A 20,244-nucleotide genomic window follows, 5' to 3' on the forward strand; every position below is an offset into this window, starting at 1 on the left:
ACTGCAGTGCTAAACAACATAGCACAGCCATTTTAAAAATGTTGAAGAGAACTGTGTGAATGTGCACCAATACGAGATGCAGAAAAGACTGAAGTGGTTCCACAGTTAATATAGTGCATCAATAACTATGTATGCCTTTACTGACCAAGCAAAGGATAGATTCACCAACCAAATGGAACCACGCCTGCAAAATCAGCAAAATATAAGTATGGTACATCATGATAGTAGTAATAACCAAACTACTTTAAAGTGTTAAGAGAGCTTTCACAAGACTCATCATCTCAAAGCTTCCCTCCCTGCCTTCTTTGAAGCTGTCCCTGCCAAAGTCCCTGACCCTCACATCTCTACGTCAGAAGTGGTGAGTACAGTCTGGCTATACAGGGTGGGAATCTTGCTTTCAGTAGGTTACAATTAAGTTTTTGCAGTGCAGGAAAGCAGCTCTCCAGGGATGAGCAGCTTCTCAGATGATACAGTTTTCAAGGAAGAGCATATTATGTACTTACATTGGCTCAGAGAGCTGGGCCTCTGCTTTGCTCTTAACCCCAGACCTACTGAAGTGACCACAATCCACTTAACCCTAAAAAAGATAAACCCCGTAAGGTTAGTCTACACCATTCCTCTTCACACTGCTGCAGGTCCAGAGAGTGTCAGGTGCAGCACAGCCTTTCCAGTCTGGACTGGAACAGACATTATTAGCTACAGTAAACAGGAGTGTGAGTTATCATGTCATAATATGCCAGCTCAGCAAACAATTACTACATTGGTGAAAAGCAGCCAAAAGTTTACATGCATGTATTGGACTCAACACAGTTGTTGCCTGAGAAATAACCTTGCCTGTAAAGGCCCCAAAAAAGCAAGCCATCATGAGGCTGGAAAATTAGATTACATTTTTTCAGAGGCAAAGGTACAGACATCTCAGACCAGACTGGAGGCAAAACCCTCCAAAAACAAGCAAAAGAGAGTGGCTGCAGTATAGGCCTGACAAAGCTTCACCACCAGAGAATGTCGACTTGTCACAGACTTCAAGAAAAAAGAACCAAATATTAAATATGAGGACTTTAAGGTGATCTCAATTTGTCCAATTACAGTTAATAACTGGGAGACTACAGTGCATGTAAAAAGTATTAGACTTTCTACATATTAAAATCCTAAAATTAAAGCAGAAAAGTCAGCCCTTTAACCTCTTAGTGATTGTTTCATTTCATATAAAATCTGAGTTCAGGCAAAACAACAATAAATGCTCAGTGTAGCCCTTTATGCACGGCTGTGAATGTCCACCTCTGTCTTTTCTCTCTCTAGGAACAGCTGAAAGCAACAGCTGACAGCTCTTTCTCTGTCCGTCCATGCCAATACTTCAGCAGATTATCTCTTCACTAGGTATTAGTAGAAAAGCACACCTTGGAAGGCATTAGACTCTCTGAGAAAAACATCTCAGTACACCCATTAACATATGGGTACCAGGATAAAAGCTTTGCCCCAGATCCCTCCACCAGTGCTGCAAAAACACACACTAACAGACAAGCAAGCAAAAAATCCTCCATTCAATAATGTATAACTCACCCCCATCAAAGACAGCAAATCTTTTATTATCAATTTTTTTTTTTACATTTGGTTCCTTTATAAATCCTTGCGCAGAAAATTGCTGCTCATCCCATTAGAGAGCTTCAGGAAAACACAGCAGATTGAACAAATCATGGTGGACTCTCGCTCACACTGTATGATAACAAGAGATAGAGGCTCAAGCCTCAATTTGGGGTCCGTCTCCTGGGACAGAGACAAATACCAGGCTTACGTAGACTTAAATCAAATGACATCTTTAATTTAGCCTTGTGACATGACAATAATCCAAAAGGCTTCATTTGTGTTGAGTTTTGAACTTGAAAAGTGCATTACTATTGCATTTCGTTGCATTTCCATTAAAAAGCAGCAGACAATTACATACTGTGAAATGAGTGATTCATGTACTGTCAAAAATGGAATAACAATATATGGAAAATAAACAACGGTAGTCCAAAACGTTTTTCCCCCCCAAGATTAAGAAAGCATAAAACATTCCATACCTGCAAAAAGCACAAGAGATCCCAAGTGATGATGGAAGAGGACAGCGGATAACACAAAGTTGCTAGTATAATCTAAAAATCCCAATAAAGAGGGAAGAGAAAGTAATAATAAATACCGTATTTCCCTTAGATTTAGTCTCAGGAAACTAAATTTGAATGAATTGAATCAAAGTCCACCCCATGTATACTGACCAATGGAGTATGGAGGAAGGCAAAAATTGTATTAGGCTTGATTTCCTTAAAAAGTTCATTTTTTACTTCTGCTTGTCATAAAATTCAAGAAAAAAAAAAAAGAAAGAAAAGAAACCCTGTACATTAGGGGAATTAACCAAAGGCCGACAGAGGATCTGCAGCAAATCAACTGTAAAATCCTCCCAATATTCTCTGCACACAAGCTAAAAACCTAAAAAAAAAAAAAAAAAAGCCTGCAAGTAAAATTCTTTACTTTCTATATACCAGAAATAACATTAAATATTTTTCATATTAAGCCCTGAGTTCATGGCATATTGCTGAGCTTTAATACTGGGATACAAGCAGATTTTGGTGATCTGTGATTAAATCCAGGATAAACATTTTTCCTCTTTCTTCATTTCTCTGTTCCATCCTCTTTCCTACATATGTTTAATCTTTTTGTGACATCTCTCACTGACATTACATACAAATAACGTGTATTTATCCTTCATCTGAGACAATTTATTTTTGATCATACAGGTACGATACTCACATGACAACAAACTAACTCTAAATCTTTTGCTCTTTACATCACTGACTGAACTAACATGTCGTGATTCAGGAGATTCAAAATCAATGTAGAGCATTTCAAAAACATTATGGCACTCTACTGTACTCATCATCATGCTTTCCAGTATTGCTTAAGGGTAGGACGGAAGATACTCTATATTTTATTACTGTCAACAAATCCCATGAAAAGACCAAAACCTGCAATGTTCGTTCATTAATACTTTCTGGCGTTCATTAATACTTTCTGGCTTAATCCACCCATCTATAGTCCTCTGCCTCAAACACATTTGTTCTTACCGGAGACATAAGCAAAGAGTGCGGCTTTTTGACCGACCTGAGATTGGAGGGTCGCCCGTTCAACCCCAACCCCCATGGCTGTGGTGCCCCTGAGCAAGGCACCGATCCACCCCAGCTCCCTGGGTGCCTTAGTTGGCAGCCCTCTGCCCCAGCGTCTCTACTGCATGTGCATGCTTGTGTGTGTGTTTCGTTTACTTGGTGTGGGTAAAATGCAGAGAATAACTAATTTCCCCAGTTTGAGGAATCATTAAAGTAATAAACTTTAACTTAAGAGCGTGTTTTTGCCACTGGTATTGTTCCACAAGGATAGTGTCAACAAACTTCAAAAGTAATGGCTGTGAATTGTCCTGTGGGTTGATTTTTAAATATTGTTATTACAGTGAGAGATTTTACCTTTGAGTCTGACTATGCCTCACAAAAAAGAGGAAAACAAGAGTCTAAAGCTAGCTAATTAGCACTAAACAGAAAGTACAACTGAGGCTGTTGGGAATGTAATTTTGTTTTGCAGGTATTTGATCATAAACCAAAGAACTGGACAAAGTGGAATGTGACCAGATGGCGGTGCTAAAGTTTAAAAAAAGGTTTCAGGGGGAACATGAACGTGTGTACCAAATTTTACAGCAATCCATCCAATAGTAACTGTGACATCTCACAACCTGTTGGTGGCACTGGAAAGGTAAAAAAGAATCATGACAATCCATCCAGCACTTTTTGCTTTGCACCCACAAAAGCAAAGTTAGCCTATTCATGGCTCCAACCATTAAACCTTTTCTCACTGGCATTACATGATGACCAGAATCATTGTTGTGTCCCATCCACTAGGTTTCTGTAATCCAGTCGGACTCTTTAAGCGTGTTAGATCATTTACCCGGCTGGTTCGTCTTGTGTGATGCACACAAACACAAGTGTGAATTAGCTCCAAGAGGTGGCACTCTAGTGAGTTCAAGATTTACAACCAAGATCAGAATCCAGATCCGGACCCAAACCCCTCCTGACACTCTGACCCAGGGCCCAGGCTGTTTTTACTCATCTCTCTCTCAAGTTTCTCCCTCAGTTTGTGGAAAGCGGGTCTTTTGCGTGGCTCCTGCTCCCAGCAAATCATCATTACAGCATAAACACCAGGTGGACAATCCTCTGGAGCCTCCATGCGATAACCCCCCTCCACTCGCTCCTTCACCTCCTTCAGAGACTACATGAACAGCAATGAGAGAGGAAGAAGGCAGAGGGTATGAAAAGGGTGAAGTGGAAAGTGTGGTGACATTAGTTTGCAGTACAATTTGAGAAACTGTGAATACTGAAGGTGAAATAAACATTTTAAACTCATTTCATCAGACTGGTTGTGTTGCAATTACAACACTTCCTGCAAGCCTAACAAAATATTATGGGCCCTGCTGTGTGAGTGAATAAAACATTTGTGCATTGCCTTTCTTATTATATATGTTCAAAGCACAGATACTAATCATACACACTCTCTCAGTTCATTCTCTCTGCCAACATATAGCAAATTACTAGGTGCACAGTTTAATTAAGGCCAATGATGGAAAAATAATGGGATGAATATACCTTACCACTATACTTTTGTGCAGCCTGACCTACAATGCCTTGAACTACAGCGAGGGGCACACATTGTTCCTTTGAGACAGATATGGAAGCCTGTCCAGTGCATATTGTTCTTCTTACACAGATACAGAGACAGACACTCAAGGAGACCGGCTTCATGTATGCATGTTTAGACTATGACTTTGATTATCAGCTCGAAGGGGAGGTGAGCTCGTGTGTGTATAAAGAAGACACAGGGACTTCTCTCCTTGGAGTATTACAAAGACACCATTCTTGATTCATGGTTGATGTATACTCCTTCTTGCAAGAATAAATTCTAAAAGCTCTGATCGTCTCTGAGTCTTGGCTGAATATGTTAGAATTTTTCTAACATAAATTGGTCCTTCGAGCCGGATCTCAATATCTCCTCTTCTCTCTGGATTTGGACCCGACTCTGTGCACATTTGGAAAAGCCCTCCACCCTGCACCGGTTACCAGGAGCAGTTTGGATATAGGGAGGCCGGGGCCTGCTGGAGAGGCGAGGGGTGACGAGATTCAGGGAAATTGAGCAGGACCAGGACGATTCAGGTGCAGTATTGATTTAAGTAAAGTTAAAGAAAGAGAAAAGGAAAAGTTGAAAAGCTTACAGAGAAGCTTGAAAGAGTCTGTAGGAAGACCAAAAACTACCTCGCGCGTTAGAAATAAAGAAAAGCTCAAGAGGAGCTAAGAAAAAGTCAGGGACTTATAAAAATAAAAAAGAAAAGCTCAAGAGGAGCTAAGAAAAGTCAGGGACTTATAAAAATAAAGAAAAGTTCAAGAAGAGTTAAAAGAGAAACCCTGTAAAAATAAAAAAAATAGAAATAAAAATCTCTAAAAGATAAAATAAAAAAAAAATAAATAAAAAGTACATAAATACTGAGAAGTAAAGTTCTAGAGAAATAGAGTAAAGCTTGGAATGTTCTGAAGTGTCTCTGATATATTCTGACCAGTGAGTGGAAACCTGACGGTGTCAACACAAGCTCACTGCGAAGGTGTATCATAAGGACCAGTTGCTCGGGTGTTATGCCATACAAACTGGTTGGCTGACGGACATTCCGATAAAATAAGAATAAATAAGCACAATAAAATAGGATAAAAATAGGTATAAAAATCACAAAATCTCCGAAAAGAATATATGAAATAAATAAATAAATAAATAATAAGAATAAATTAAATTAAATAAATTAAATGGGGCAGAATTACAGTGTTTGTGGGAAAGAAGAATCAGAAGGGGATGCTAAACGTATGCAACAACGCAATGACCGCAATGTAAAATATCTTAAAAAGTGGAGAACAAAATATGGGTTTATGGGGAGACTGCAGGTTGAATCCTGTAAGAACCTTGTTGAGGACATAGAAAGAAAGTGTAAGGGAAGTAAGGGAAAGCTGAAAAAGGAAGGATATGAAGCAGCAAAGGAGTGGTTGGAGGAAGCTGAAAGAAGGAGACAGGGAATGATGAAGGAAAGAGAGAGATGTAAGGCACAGGAGAGGAAAGAAAAAGAAAAGCAAAACAAAGAAATCCAAGCTTTTGAACTTAACATGCGTCTTGGTGTTAATTTTATCGAGGATGACATTGACCTCGTAGCGAAGACACACACACACACACATAGCGACACACGCACACACCGTGATCACTTAACCAATGATGTTGAGAGAGTGGGATTTGAAATATTGAATTTGAAAAAAATAGATAAATATTTTGAGATGGAGGAGAGACCAGAGGTTGTTTTGAACGTGGCAGGAGAAGATTTGAAATTTCTGTGTGATTCTGGAGCATGCAGTTCTGTTATAGCCTGTTCCCAAAACATTCAAAAGTATAAAAAATCATGTAAAACTATCTTTGTCCGAGCAGCTTATGGCAAGATAAAAGAGAAGGCATTATCAGTTGGACTGCCTGTATTGGATTCTCATACAGGCGTCAGGGTGACACATTCTTTTGTGTTATCTGAATGTTGCCCTGTAAACCTGTTAGGGAGAGATTTGATGATTATTTTGGGTATAGCCATAACCCCTATAGAGAGAGGAATGTGAGCTATTTATGTAACCCTATTTGATAATTTTATTCCCGAAAATTAACTTCATTAGAGACAATATCCATTAAAACCTGAAGCTGAAGAAAGGATATCGATACTTAATTCATTGCTGAATGATGTCCATATGTGTTATTAAATGATATGAATCCAGAACAGAAATACTTCTCTGATTGATTTGGAAAATGCGTTTATTTTAGTACCTGTGGCACGAGAACATCAATTCTGGTTTGCCTTTACTTTTAAAGGAAAAATACACTTATACTAGAATACCACAGGGTTATTGGGAAAGTCCAACAATTTTTTTCACAAGCTATGTCGGCTAATCTTTCTAAATTTACTCCACCATACAGTAGTTAAATTCTTTTGTATGTTGATATTTTGTTATGTTCTGAGATTCAAGAACAATGTAAACAAGATACCCTAGCACTGCTGACATTCCTTGCGGAGCAAGGACACAAAGCGAGTAAAAATAAACTACAGCTATGGAAACCAAAGGTTAAATATTTAGGATATGACTTGTCAGGTGAAGACAGGTCATTAGATGAGACAAGAAAAACAACCATTTTAAAAGTTCCTAAACCTAAAACCAAGCGACAAATGATGTATTTTCTTGGTATGGTGAATTTTGATTTTGTTTGTGTCATTTTTTCTTTCTTTTGTTCTTCCTGTTGGTGAGGAAGGTTTATTACCTTTTGGTCAAGAATCCCTAAATTTTGCATATTTATTTTGGAATATATCTTATTTCATTTTTTGTATTACTATTTTGGGTTATTGCAACTGCTGATCGAGAAAAAGGAATAAACTAAACTAAACTAATTTCTGTAATTCCACATTATGCTGAAGAAAAAGCATCATTATCTGAATTAATTTATAGCACACCTATGGCAGCGCATGATTTTGTTACTTGGATTCCAGAAGCCAACAGAGCATTTGAAAGAATTAAACAATTAATGGTAGGGACATCTGTGTTAGGATTACCAAAAAATGTTAAAATTATTTGAACAAACTGTTGATTGTAAAAATGGATATATGACATCAGTGTTGACTCAAAAATACAGAGGTAAAGATAGACCTTTAGCTTATTACTCTTCTAAATTAGATACAGTCTCACAAGCTCTGCCTGCATGTGTTCAAGCTGTGATTGCAGCATCCATGGCAGTACAGGCCTCAGCTTCTGTAGTATTGTTCCATCCATTAATACTTAAGGTACCACACGCTGTGTCAGTAATTTTGCTACAAAATAAACTTTCCTATTTATCACCAGCACGACACCTTTCATGTATGACAGTATTACTATCACAGCTACACCTTACCATAGAGCGATGTACTACCTTAAATCATCAACACTGTTGCCTACAGCTGCAGATGGTGAACCACATGACTGTATGGCAGAGATAGAAAAAAAAGGTTTTTCCAAGAAAAGATCTGACTGACATTCCAATTGCAAATGCGGATATTACTATGTTTGTGGATGGGTCATCTAGGAAGAATTTAGATGGGACTAATGCCACTGGCTATGCTGTAGTTACACTTGATAAAACATTAAAAGCTAAACCATTGCCATCACACCTGTCAGCACAGGCAGCTGAACTAATAGCTTTAACAGAAGCTTGTAAATTAGCGAAAGGGAAAGTAGCAAATATCTATACTGACAGCCAGTATGCATTTTCTTGTATACATGTTTTTGCTCAACAATGGAAAAATAGGGGCATGATTACATCTACAGGGAAAGAAATAACACATAAAAATCTTATTTTATCTTTGTTAGATGCAGTACAGCTACCAAATTCAGTAGCCATCTGTAAATGCACCGCGCACAAAGCAGGGACAGATTTCGTTTCAGCAGGGAACCGTAAAGCTGACATGGAAGCAAAACGAGCAGCGCAAAAACGAGTAATTAATCAGTTTACTTATAAAGCAGAACACTTAGATATTGACATCCTGAGGACTGCCCAACACAACTCTCCACAACATGAGAAAGACATTTGGATTAAACATGGTACAACACTGAATACGAATGACATATATATCTGACCAGCAAATAAACCAATTTTACCACGAAGTTTACATAGATACGCAGCTATTTTGAGCCATGGTATTAATCATGTCTCAACAGGGGGGGTGGTATGTATGTATGTATGTATGTACATATGGTTTTACAAATTACTCTAGTAAGTTGGAAAGCTGCCTGGGCCGGAGCGTGCAGACACTGCGTCCTAAACAGAAAACCTACTTCTCTGTGGTAGAGCCGCTGCAAAGGGGGGTGAATCCAATAGGGGCACCCGTCTCAACCCGGTGAAGACATACATCTCACTACCCGGAGGAATTAGAGGTGGTACTGTGTTGGGAGGAGTGTACTGCAGCACTGTCCAGGGGCTTAGGTAATATGAATCATATACATTGAAACCACAACTATTACCCAAATCATATATCTGTGCAGTTAAGACACACAGATAAAGCTCATAATCATAGTAGTGCGATGTCAGCCATCTAACAATCCTGTTACACCTGAGATACCAGTTGCCCTACCTACACCACCTGCCGACCATTCAGTAGTTAAGTATGTTACTAATCTGAGTCTAAAAGACACTCTTGCCATTGAGACTCGTTTCTCTGATAATAATGTGTGGATTGATTGGATTTATTATTCTGCAAAACAACTTCATGTTTCTAACTGTATGATTTGTGCTGTTTCCAGACCTACTCTTGGTACGACCCCAGTTAGATTGGATCCTGATAATGACCCAGAAGGCTTCGTCTGTCTGTTGCAACTGTTCCTCTCCCCTACACCACCAACTAATTGCGAAAGTTTACACTACATGTTGCCACCAGTGCCTGCTCGCCGACTTCCACCACATTTCACACCTTACAAAGCAAATTACACACGTTTTCTTAGATACATGCACAATGGCCTTTCTGTAGGTCACCTCTAGTGGTGTAACTCCACCTACAACATCACAGAAAATGGCACGGGCTCTTTGATCCTATCTGGTTTAACAGCCAGACCACGGCCAGGGCGGATGTGTGGTGGTATTGTGGCGGGAGATGCCTGCTGTCCATACTTCCAAATACCTGGACCGGTACCTGTGTACCTGTGCAACTTGTGATGCCTTTCTATGTACTTCCTATTGAGGCTATGGCTTTGAGTGATGCTAAGGTTTCTACTATGCATTGTATTAAACGAGAGGTGATTCCTGGCAGTCACAATCCTTCTGTGTACATAGATGCTATAGGAGTCCCCAGAGGTGTTCCTGATGAGTACAAGGCCAGAAATCAAATAGCAGCAGGTTTTGAGTCTGTATTTTTCTGGTGGGCAATGGTTAACAAGAATGTTGATTGGATTAACTACATTTATTATAACGAACAGCGATACATGAATCACACTTGGAATGGGATAAGAGGACTCAGTAAGCAATTAGACAAAACAAGCCTGATGACCTGGCAAAATCGTATGGGCCTAGACATGGTATTTGCAGAGAGAGGGGGTGTTTGTAAAATGTTTGGGGCTACCTGTTGCACATTCATTCCAAATAATACAGCACCTGATGGCTCTGTTACGAGGGCCCTTCAAGGTTTGGCCACTTTAAGTGAAGAACTGGCTGAAAATGCAGGTTTAGATAATCCATTTACAGATCTCCTGGGAAAATGGTTCGGTCGGTGGAAGGATGTGGCACTGTCGGTTTTTACATCATTCTGTTTCATGATATCTCTATTAGCTCTCTGTGGTTGTTGTTTCATTCCATGCTTACGAGGCCTGTTGCTAAGACTGATTGGCATTGCTCTAACAAGGAATCAGTTTGTGTTTAAGCAGGTACTTAAGGAGCTGCAGGGAGATGACCGCTACCCGGAAGGAGAATGTACATCACTACTTAACTATGACGACAACAACATCCAGGCTGATGACAGAATATGACCTAGCACTATTCATGGAAACTGAACTGTAATGCCACAATGAATCGCATATCGAAAATCGCGAGAAGTGATATGTTGATGAAAATGATGTCCCTTTCAGGCAAATAAAGACAGTTTCACTAGTGAAATTTAATTTTTTTCCATTTTGCATTTACTTTTTATATATATTCTACTTTATGTTAACATATTATAAGGGTCTATTTTAAATTCTGCAATGATTCATTTTTAAGTACTGTAAGGATTTTAATTGTAATCAGATTGATTTGATACATATACTTAATTGAATTTGATTCACTAGACACTAGAGGGGCACACATTGTTCCTTTGAGACAGATATGGAAGCCTGTCCAGTGCATATTGTTCTTCTTACACAGATACAGAGACAGACACTCAAGGAGACCGGCTTCATGTATGCATGTTTAGACTATGACTTTGATTATCAGCTCGAAGGGGAGGTGAGCTCGTGTGTGTATAAAGAAGACACAGGGACTTCTCTCCTTGGAGTATTACAAAGACACCATTCTTGATTCATGGTTGATGTATACTCCTTCTTGCAAGAATAAATTCTAAAAGCTCTGATCGTCTCTGAGTCTTGGCTGAATATGTTAGAATTTTTCTAACAGCCAATATAATCTTGACCCAGTAAATTAACCTGCATTTATGTTCAACAGGCTGTAATTAAGAGATAATCATCTACATTTAAAGGAACACCACCTTATGTAAGGTGCAAAAGAGACATTAAGGCCACATGGTGCTAACTGTCCCTTCGATTATTGCTGCCTGATCCTACTGTCCTCATTTAACCTGCCGGCCAGGATATAAATCACCTCAGCAGTCAGGGAGCAGGGATTACAAGAGAGGGACTAGTGTGACAAACTGAGCCTTGGTTAAGTAGCATAGTGTCTCTCTATTAAAGTGACAGCACAGTCAAGCCTTCGTGTGGCTCTACTCCTACTTTAACCTGTACAACACAGGTAAAGAGTAACTTCCACTTCATAAAGTAGATTATTAACTACCTGAGAAAAATAAGAATATTTCTATATGTTGTCCTGACACAATGCACAGTGACTGGAGAAAGACTTTCATCAGTGCCATCTCTCTGCTAAAGCTCTATCCTCATTGACGCAGTACTGTGATCTCAGTGACCTGAAGTTGTTCCTGCTTAGACACACTAAGTCAATCCAGTCATGACAGCCTAGTGATGAATCTGACCACTAGGTTTGGCAGCTTTTCCTCTGACACACCTACTATCTTATGAGACGTGAATCCTGACATGACATGGCACCAGACTTACGCAACATGCTTGAAACTCCTTCCTGTCGGTTTGGGTTGGGAGGGAAGTCAAGAATATGACAAAGATTTGTCAGAAGTCAAACCCTTATAGGGTGACCTTTCACTCATAAGCACAGAGAGAGATACAGACAAGACGGGGATCTACAGTTTCTCAGACAAAGAGTGGTTGTACAATTATTTGACTGCTAAAGACACAAACACACACACACACACACACACACATATATATACTAATAATGACATGTGTTGGGGCTACATACCATCTTAGGGTAAGGTAGACGGCCGTATGAGAAGATCTCCCACAGAAGAATGCCATAACTCCAGACATCTGACTTCGTGGAGAATTTCTGCATGATGGGAACAAATGTATGTACGAATAAAAACGTAGTACCATTTTCGAGTTGGAGCTACTTTGTAAAGGGGTTATAAGTTGTTATAAACCCAGTAAGTAGTGAAATTATGAAATCCTATGAAAAGAGCAAATTAAAAAGACAATGCAAGTTATAGTGGAGAATGATCTGCATTGGGTCCTTATATTAACCTGGTCCTTATTAATAGCCTTATTAAGGTGTTAATAAATGATCTGTTAGTATGATCTGTTATTAATAGGGTAATTTAAAAAAACTGATTCATAGCGACCCCTCTTTTCTGTATTCATCTTTTCCATCTTCCACTTCTACAGTGTTTCTTTTGTTGTGTTTTTGCTATTGCAGCAACATAATTCTAGGCTCATGCATGCACAATGATTGGCACTGTTCAGTGATCACAAAATGAAATAACTAATTGGCACACATTCCAACAAATGAGAAGAATAAGCTGTTGAAATTAGCTTCATTTAGTTGAAATAACCATGAACCTTGAGACCATCTTGCGATGGGGGCACAACACCAAATTGGTGTGTATGGTTCTGTGGAAAACACAACATGAGAGATGTGAGGTTGACGAAACAGGTGAACTGTGCAAGATTCATTCAGTATGCCTGACCATGTGATCCCACCGCAACATGATTTGTAGTTTTACCGAATGGATGGTTCAAACTGGGACACAAGTGATTTGCGACTTGAAGTGAATGTGGGCCAGGCGTGTTTATTCAAACCAACCTCTTTCTTCAGAGCTTCGGGGGCGGTCCATTTGATCGGCAGTTTGACATTATCTGACGCTTTAGAGTCCACCTTGGTGAGGCCAAAGTCGCTGACCTTGGCCACACTGTCGTCAGAGACCAGGATGTTACGAGCTGCCAAGTCTCTGTGAACCAGCTTCTTAGATTCCAGGTACTCCATCCCTTCACACACATCACTGCAACAAAGGCATTCAAACACACACAAACAATTTGCATTTGACTTTCATAAATCACACTGTGCAAATATACATATCCCTTGTCACAGTCTACCCTCAGCACACAGTATAATTTTTGCTGTGGACAACGTTGAAAAATGGAACGAAAATGATTAAAAGATTTTTTTTTTGGTAAGTTTGAACTCACAGTGCAAAGCGGAGCAGCTGAACTGAGTTTACAACTGAACGTCCCCTTGTCCTGAGAAAGTTAACAAGGTTTCCCTGCAACACACAATCAAATGAAAAAAGACATTAATAAGGTTCTATAAGAGGATTTCTCAGTCAGTGTCACGAGTACCACTACACTTAACAAGCTTGGGATAACTCTTTGGTGCTACAGTATATTAGCAAATAAACATAAACTAAGTTCTGAACAGAACTGAGGACGAGCCACCAGTGAACCTCTGGATTTTGGCCAGGTTGTTGAGCAGACTTGATTACGCAGAACTAAAATCTTCATAACTAACTGTGTTTTTTTTCTCACAAGATGCAGCATAAAAAAATGTTCAGAAATTAACCTGTGAATCCACTTGTTTAGATAAATTACCATGCTGCTATTTAGGAAACATTGCAGCAAGCATATTTAAACACCAATGACTCAACTTAGCACCTCAGGTTATATTGGCCAAATAAGGCAAGGCATCATGCTTTCATTTGCTTTATGGTTTTTTTATCGTTTCCTGTTGTTCTTATGAGAATATTTCCACTGAAAACTACTGATAAATGTTCCCTGTACCTTTCTCATGAGCTCTGTGACAATATGAAGCCCTTTGTGAAGAATGACGCCCAACAACCGCACCAGGTTTTTGTGCTGGAGTTTTCTGAAAGAAGTAAAGCCACATTAAACTAACGTAATTTGAGAATAAAAGCAGAAATGGAAGTATGGAGGTCATTTATCATTTATCAAACACACTGAAACTGTTACTAGCCTTTAAACTTCACAAGAATTTTCTGAGAAGTTGCAATTCAAAATGATGGTATCTTCAGACTCACGTCATAACTGCAGTCTCCTGCAAGAACGCCTGAGCCGTGACGTCACATTTAATGGTCTTTACTGCCACCCTCTGGCCCATATACTCTCCTTCATAGACAGCTGGAATTGAGAATCACACATGTGGTAGCACTTTACTCTTGTTGGTGTACGTGCTTTAAGTTTGATTAAGCTTTCTCATCATAAACCTTGTAAGGGCACAAAGATTGGTTGATAAAAAAAGAAAGGGCGTACAAAATAAAAGAAAGCTCACCACCAAACTCCCCCTCTCCAATAATCTCTCCCAGTGTGAGCTTTGCAATGTCCAGCAGCCATCCAGCTGGAGAAGAGAGAGACATGAACATCACTGTAGTTTCTTGTTTTTATAGTCATTACTATTACTATTTGATTGACTAAATAGGAGTATCAATGATTAATTTAAACCATTTTACATCAAAGCCCTCATCATGTCAAAATGTTTTTCAGTCCTACAAAAGAGAGACACAGTTGCACAAATACAATTCACTTGGGACACAAATCTCAAGACAACTTACTTTTAGACAGCTCTAACTCAGCTGACTTGGTTCCTTGTTTTCGTTTGGGCTTCAGTAGAATTGTAGAAATAGAGCCTTTGTTCTTTGAGTAGAACTGCAAAGGCAGAAACACGGAAACAGATAATCATCAAACACATTCAGTGATTTATAGCATATTTTATACTTATTTACACTATTTACACACTTTTAATAGAATATCCATTTCCTCTGGTATGTTGTGTAAACTGTATTGTACTGCACACATCACTGTTTTCTCTAGATCTGTGGAGAATAACAAGCTTATTGACACTCAAGCTTGAGCTCTGCACAAACATCTCCTTCTCTACTCAGGAAGCCGTTTGAACACTGTGGTCAATATTGTGGTGTGACTACAAAACAAAGAGTACAACTTACACCTAAATTTACCTCATCACAAAATGTGCAGAGACATTGCACATTGTCAGCGTAACTAACTAAGAAGGTGTAAGTATGAAATAGCAGCAGCAGAATTTACATATATTATAAATTATGAGCTCATCTACAGTGACACATTAAAGCCGGGTTTTGTGGTGTCTGCAGTCACTGGGACAGAGTAGTTACAGTATAACATGATTCAGCCCAAATATTAATCTGCACCGTCCTCCCTCTGTTTCCTCACAGGACTAAGTCAGCCACTCTGACTCAGGCCCTAAGCTCATCTGTAGCTCGCTGATAAGATGCTGCAGAGCGAGAGCTGCCATTTCTGTGGAGTCCTCACTGCAGCAGAGCTTTCAATGTGCCCTCACACAGACTCAGGCCAAATATGGATAAACCATAAAAGGGCAGCACTTCATGCGTTTTCCTCTCTGTGTTTTGTTGTGACACATGAATTATATTTGTACGCTGGCGGTTTTCAGAATGAAAAACACTTCGGGCATATTTATAGCAGTGGTTTTCCAACCTGCTTGGCTTGGCTGATAGTTAAGCAATAATAGAGACTCCTTGTCACGCTGTGGCCTTGGCGTGAAAGCGAGAGAGCTGCTAACACGGCTGTAGACTCTTCCCACACTGTTTCATTGAAAGGTTGGAGGGCTGAGGATGTGAAATAATTCAGTATTTTTTATGCTATTTTATGTTGCAATATCAGGCTAAATTCTGAGTGTGGAGGCCAGGCCCAAACTTCTGCAACTATAGGCCACAAGCCAAACAGCTTTGGTCTCACAACAAAAGGGGCTCTTTATGTTACAAGTGTTGGGGAAACATTTCCCTTCTCCATACACCTTAGATGTAGATGAAGCCATGCCCGAAATAACTACTCTGGGTTTGGAATATTTTTCTTTTCACCTTCACATGAACAATTTTCAGAGATGTTGTGATCACTGGAGACAGATTTTGTCCAGACTTTTTTGAACTTCCAAGAGCAGCCTGTTCATTTTCTCTTACCTCTATCATATCAATGAGGTTGTAGAAATACTGCGTGTTGTCGATGGTCAGCTTGTTGTTCTGATAAATCACTCGGTAGTGGATGACCTCTCCAGAGACACTAACACACAAGACGTAGTCGCCGGGATGGCGGATGGACTCTCGCACCAGGAATAGGCCATCCTCAGCTGGCTGCAGCTTACACACTGCCTCTGGACCAGAGATCTTCCCATGAAACCAGCTGATGAAAGACAGCACAGGGCGAACCACATGACCATAAACATAAAAAGCCCTTTGTCTCTGCAAATCATACTGACACAATATCCATTTGGGGATCCCAAAACAGTCCCATACATCTCACAGATTACAGTTTTTAACAGGCAGGAGGTGAACGCATAGAGCTAACCAACGTTCAGCAGCTCACACCCCAAAAACAGGAAGTTAGTGTGATTAATCCACAGACAGTGTAGTCACAAGATGAATTTATGTGAGCCCATGATGACACCGAATCAAGCTTTCCTGAGAACAGCTCAAGGAAGAGAGTGTCGAGACGTACGGCATGAGGCTGAGGCTGGGGTCGACACGTAGAGCCTCTCTTTCACGAACATTGGTGGAGTTGATGAGCCCCTCGTCTCCCGTGGTGTTGTGTCTGGCCTTGTAAAACCCCTTCTTCTGCAAAAGAGTGATCAAAGGCTTGATTGCCATACAGTGAATGAAAAAGATGTACGTTTAGCAGAACATATGAGCGGTGCCTCAGGACAAAAGAACAATCATTTGCTTACTAAACAAAAAACATGGCTTCATTAAAACATGACAGTACTGTGCTCGTGTCAACAATAGTGAAGATGTCGCCTTTGTGGTAAGCCAGCTCTCCAGGTTTAGGTTTTCTGTGGTCACTCTTTGCTACACACTGTGTACCAGCAGACCAGTTCATCTGCAGAGAGAGAGAGACAAGTGTGAAAAAGCATGAATTCTATAATATCTCTGGGACTGTCAGATTAATGGAGTCAGACTTTTAACTTACGGAAAGGACTAGTTGGCCATATTAAAAAATAACATTATTTTATATTTTATGTTACTGGTCTGTTATTAACTAACAATTTCTTGATTTTTCTTAAAAAGAGCAATGTAGTTTTGTACTATGTATAAAGAGAGGAGACTGAAATTTATTGTTGACGGTTACCTTATTGTTGTGTTTCATTTATTTGTTTGTTTGTTTGTTTGTTATTTCTCACCAGAGACAACTCACACTCACACCCACACTCACAGACTGTTCTCCCTTCTGGCCTCGGGAAAGAGGTACCACAGCATCAGAAGCAGAACAACCAGGTTCCGCAACTCCTTCATCCCACAGGCTATCAGACTCTTGAATGCTCTGTAGCCTTCCAACAGGACACTGACTGACCTTTTTACATTTTTTATTGCTTTTTTACTGTAATACTTATATACTAATACTTGTAATACTTCTTCATACTTATGAATATATATATATAATTATAAATGAGCAATACTTCTCTCAGGAACCATATTCCTATATTTATATTTATTTATGTCTACCCCTGCAATTATTATAACACACACACACACACACACACACACACACACACACACACACACACACACACACACACACACACACATATATACATATATACATATACATATACATATATACTTTTATACAAAATAATAATTACATAAATATGTAAATAATTCTAACTTTATTTATTTTATCCTTGTTTTACGGCAATTTATTTTATTTTATTTTTTGTACCTTATTGTGGTTTTCTTTCCAAACCTCTAAACTACTGTGATCTCTCCGAGCTGGTACAACGAAATCTCGTTCCTTTTACGTACCTGAACGTAAAAGTGAATGACAATAAATTTCTCTGAATCTCTGAATCTGAATTTTAGCTCACTGCTAGTTTCTTGGAATTAAGACCTTGGGGTGTACAACCTTCACAAACTGTTTCTATTTTACCTTGAATTACTGGCAAATTACAAAATTCTGTCCATGAAACTTTGTAGGAAATTTTTAGGTATATTCAGGGACCCCTGAAATAAAGTTACTCAAAAATGTATCTCCATCTATTAAATTTGATTCTAACAACATAATTCATCTGACTGAACTTAAATTTACATTAATCTTAGTTATGTTTTTATTTTAAATCTCTAAATGTAAATTCTGAACAGCCCGCAGTTTAACCGCAATAACACACACACACACAAAGATCATAGGGGATTTCATTCAGCCCCTCACGCTGAGCTGGATTCAGCATATACTACTGTATTTGAAGTGAACAGCTGCTGGTCTTTGCAGTTCTTACCTTTGCCATGAACAGGGCAGGAAGGTTGGATAATTCTGCGTTAAACACCTGTCAAAGAGAAAAATGTGTCTGAAACGACTGAAGAACATGAAATGCTGCCCGTAATGTGGGTATATATTATTCTATATTAGTCTATAAAGCATAAATGTCTTAATATAGGAATGGAGAGAAGCTGTTGTTGAGAAAAATAACAACGGGGGACACAATTACAACATTAAGATGTTAGGGAGCAAACAGATGTTGACAGCACTGTAACTGCATGCTGCCGTCGCATAAAGAAAAAAAACAAAAACAAAAAAAACCCGCCTCGTTCAGTCTGGTTTCTGGTCGACATGAATGTTTCAGTACCTGCGGCTCTGCGTGGACAGATGCTGACAGCCTCGTCCCCTCAGGACAGCCCGGGTCAGGAAACTGGAAGGAAACAACCACCGTGACGAGTCCAGATCCTTTTCAGATCCTTCTCTGTCTTTTCGTCTCGTTCAGCTGTGACATTTTCTGTTAGATGCCATCACTTAAAAAAAAAACAAAAAAACAACAACAACAAAGAAAGAAAAAAAAAAGCCGATGGGAACCAATTCTATCGAGTCTGCTGCCCAGACGTGCTGGTTACTGCAGCTGCGGTGTGAGAGCTGTCTGTCAAACCCACTTCCTCTACATGTAGGACAATGTAGTTCATGTTTAATGAAGCGACGCAGTAAGTGACGCGGCATGGTGAATTGCACCACGGCTTCTCCTTTTAATCTATTTAATACTTGAACAATCATACACACAAAACAAGCCCGGAGACAGCATGGCTTAGAAGTGTTTTAATATCTCCCCTTAATTTTTACGCAACACTACAAAGACATTCAAATAATAGGACAGCAACGCTCACACTTTCCGTTTGAACAATACAAAATAGATCCTTCAGAAATAAAATAAAGCAATACTCATATATATGATGCTCTTGGTAAATGAAAATCAAACTAAAACTGCACGTTAATTCTCTCACATCAAACTTTTAAGCCAAAGAGTTGTGCAACTGTCCTTTCCCCGTCCTACATCTGTGTGAAATAAGATCATTACATTATTAACTGGACAAAAACAACTCATACCTGTTCTTCTTACTCACTCTTCTGTAATACACGACATGATGCAGGCACAAGGAAGAAAGTCAAAAGGACTATAACCATTTGATCATTACAGTAGATATTCAGTCTTATTTTTCTGACTAAAGCTTCTCTGTTCTGCTAACCATACTCTGGAAGAAAAAAAGATTACTAGGCATATTATTTAAATGATAAAATTATGGCTGCATACAGTAACATTGTCATTTCTTAAGTGCTTCATTCCCTCAGCATGCTACAGACTGTGCAACGTAAGACTCGTCTAATCCAAGACAGATTTACTCTCCAGTGTGACCTCCACAGAAAGCCCCTTGGGGGATGTTGCACAAAAGCAGAGCTTCGTAAGGTTTTTGATAAAACCTTAATGATGTATTTTCAAAGGTAAGTTATTTTAGTGTAGTCTTTTTTTTTTCTTAAGCTGCGACTTGTCAGGTTCGCTCAGCAGCGTCACACTATTTCTGAACTAATGTGTCGTCTTAGGCACAACAAACATCACAGTACAAAGTCAGTCCTATCTAATCTCTCTCTCAGTTTCAAAACTTCAACAACTGAAACCCCCCAGACTGAAAGACACGTTTCAGTGTACAAATGTCATGCACCAATGTTAGTTCAGTGACTCCAGAGTCAGATGATAAAAATGGGCTGGCCTAAAGAGCGG

The 20,244-nt window shown here is 39.3% G+C and overlaps 1 protein-coding gene across 1 annotated transcript; it reads right to left on the reverse strand.

Moving 5' to 3' along the window:
* Positions 1 to 1,565: 1,565 nt before the first annotated feature.
* On the reverse strand, positions 1,566 to 19,099 carry matk (megakaryocyte-associated tyrosine kinase). The gene is made up of 13 exons (XM_041040648.1): positions 18,829 to 19,099; positions 18,481 to 18,528; positions 16,974 to 17,087; positions 16,710 to 16,825; positions 16,175 to 16,394; positions 14,774 to 14,867; positions 14,494 to 14,559; positions 14,243 to 14,342; positions 13,986 to 14,070; positions 13,398 to 13,471; positions 13,015 to 13,210; positions 12,175 to 12,261; positions 1,566 to 4,287 (listed from the first exon to the last, which is right to left on the reverse strand). Exons 2-13 carry the CDS (start codon positions 18,487 to 18,489, stop codon positions 4,060 to 4,062), a joined length of 1,389 nt encoding a protein of 462 aa, XP_040896582.1. The 5' UTR covers positions 18,490 to 18,528; positions 18,829 to 19,099; the 3' UTR covers positions 1,566 to 4,059.
* Between the last annotated feature and the right edge of the window lie 1,145 nt (positions 19,100 to 20,244).

This window comes from Toxotes jaculatrix, chromosome 6 (assembly GCF_017976425.1).
Source record: "Toxotes jaculatrix isolate fToxJac2 chromosome 6, fToxJac2.pri, whole genome shotgun sequence".
NCBI lineage: Eukaryota > Metazoa > Chordata > Actinopteri > Toxotidae > Toxotes > Toxotes jaculatrix.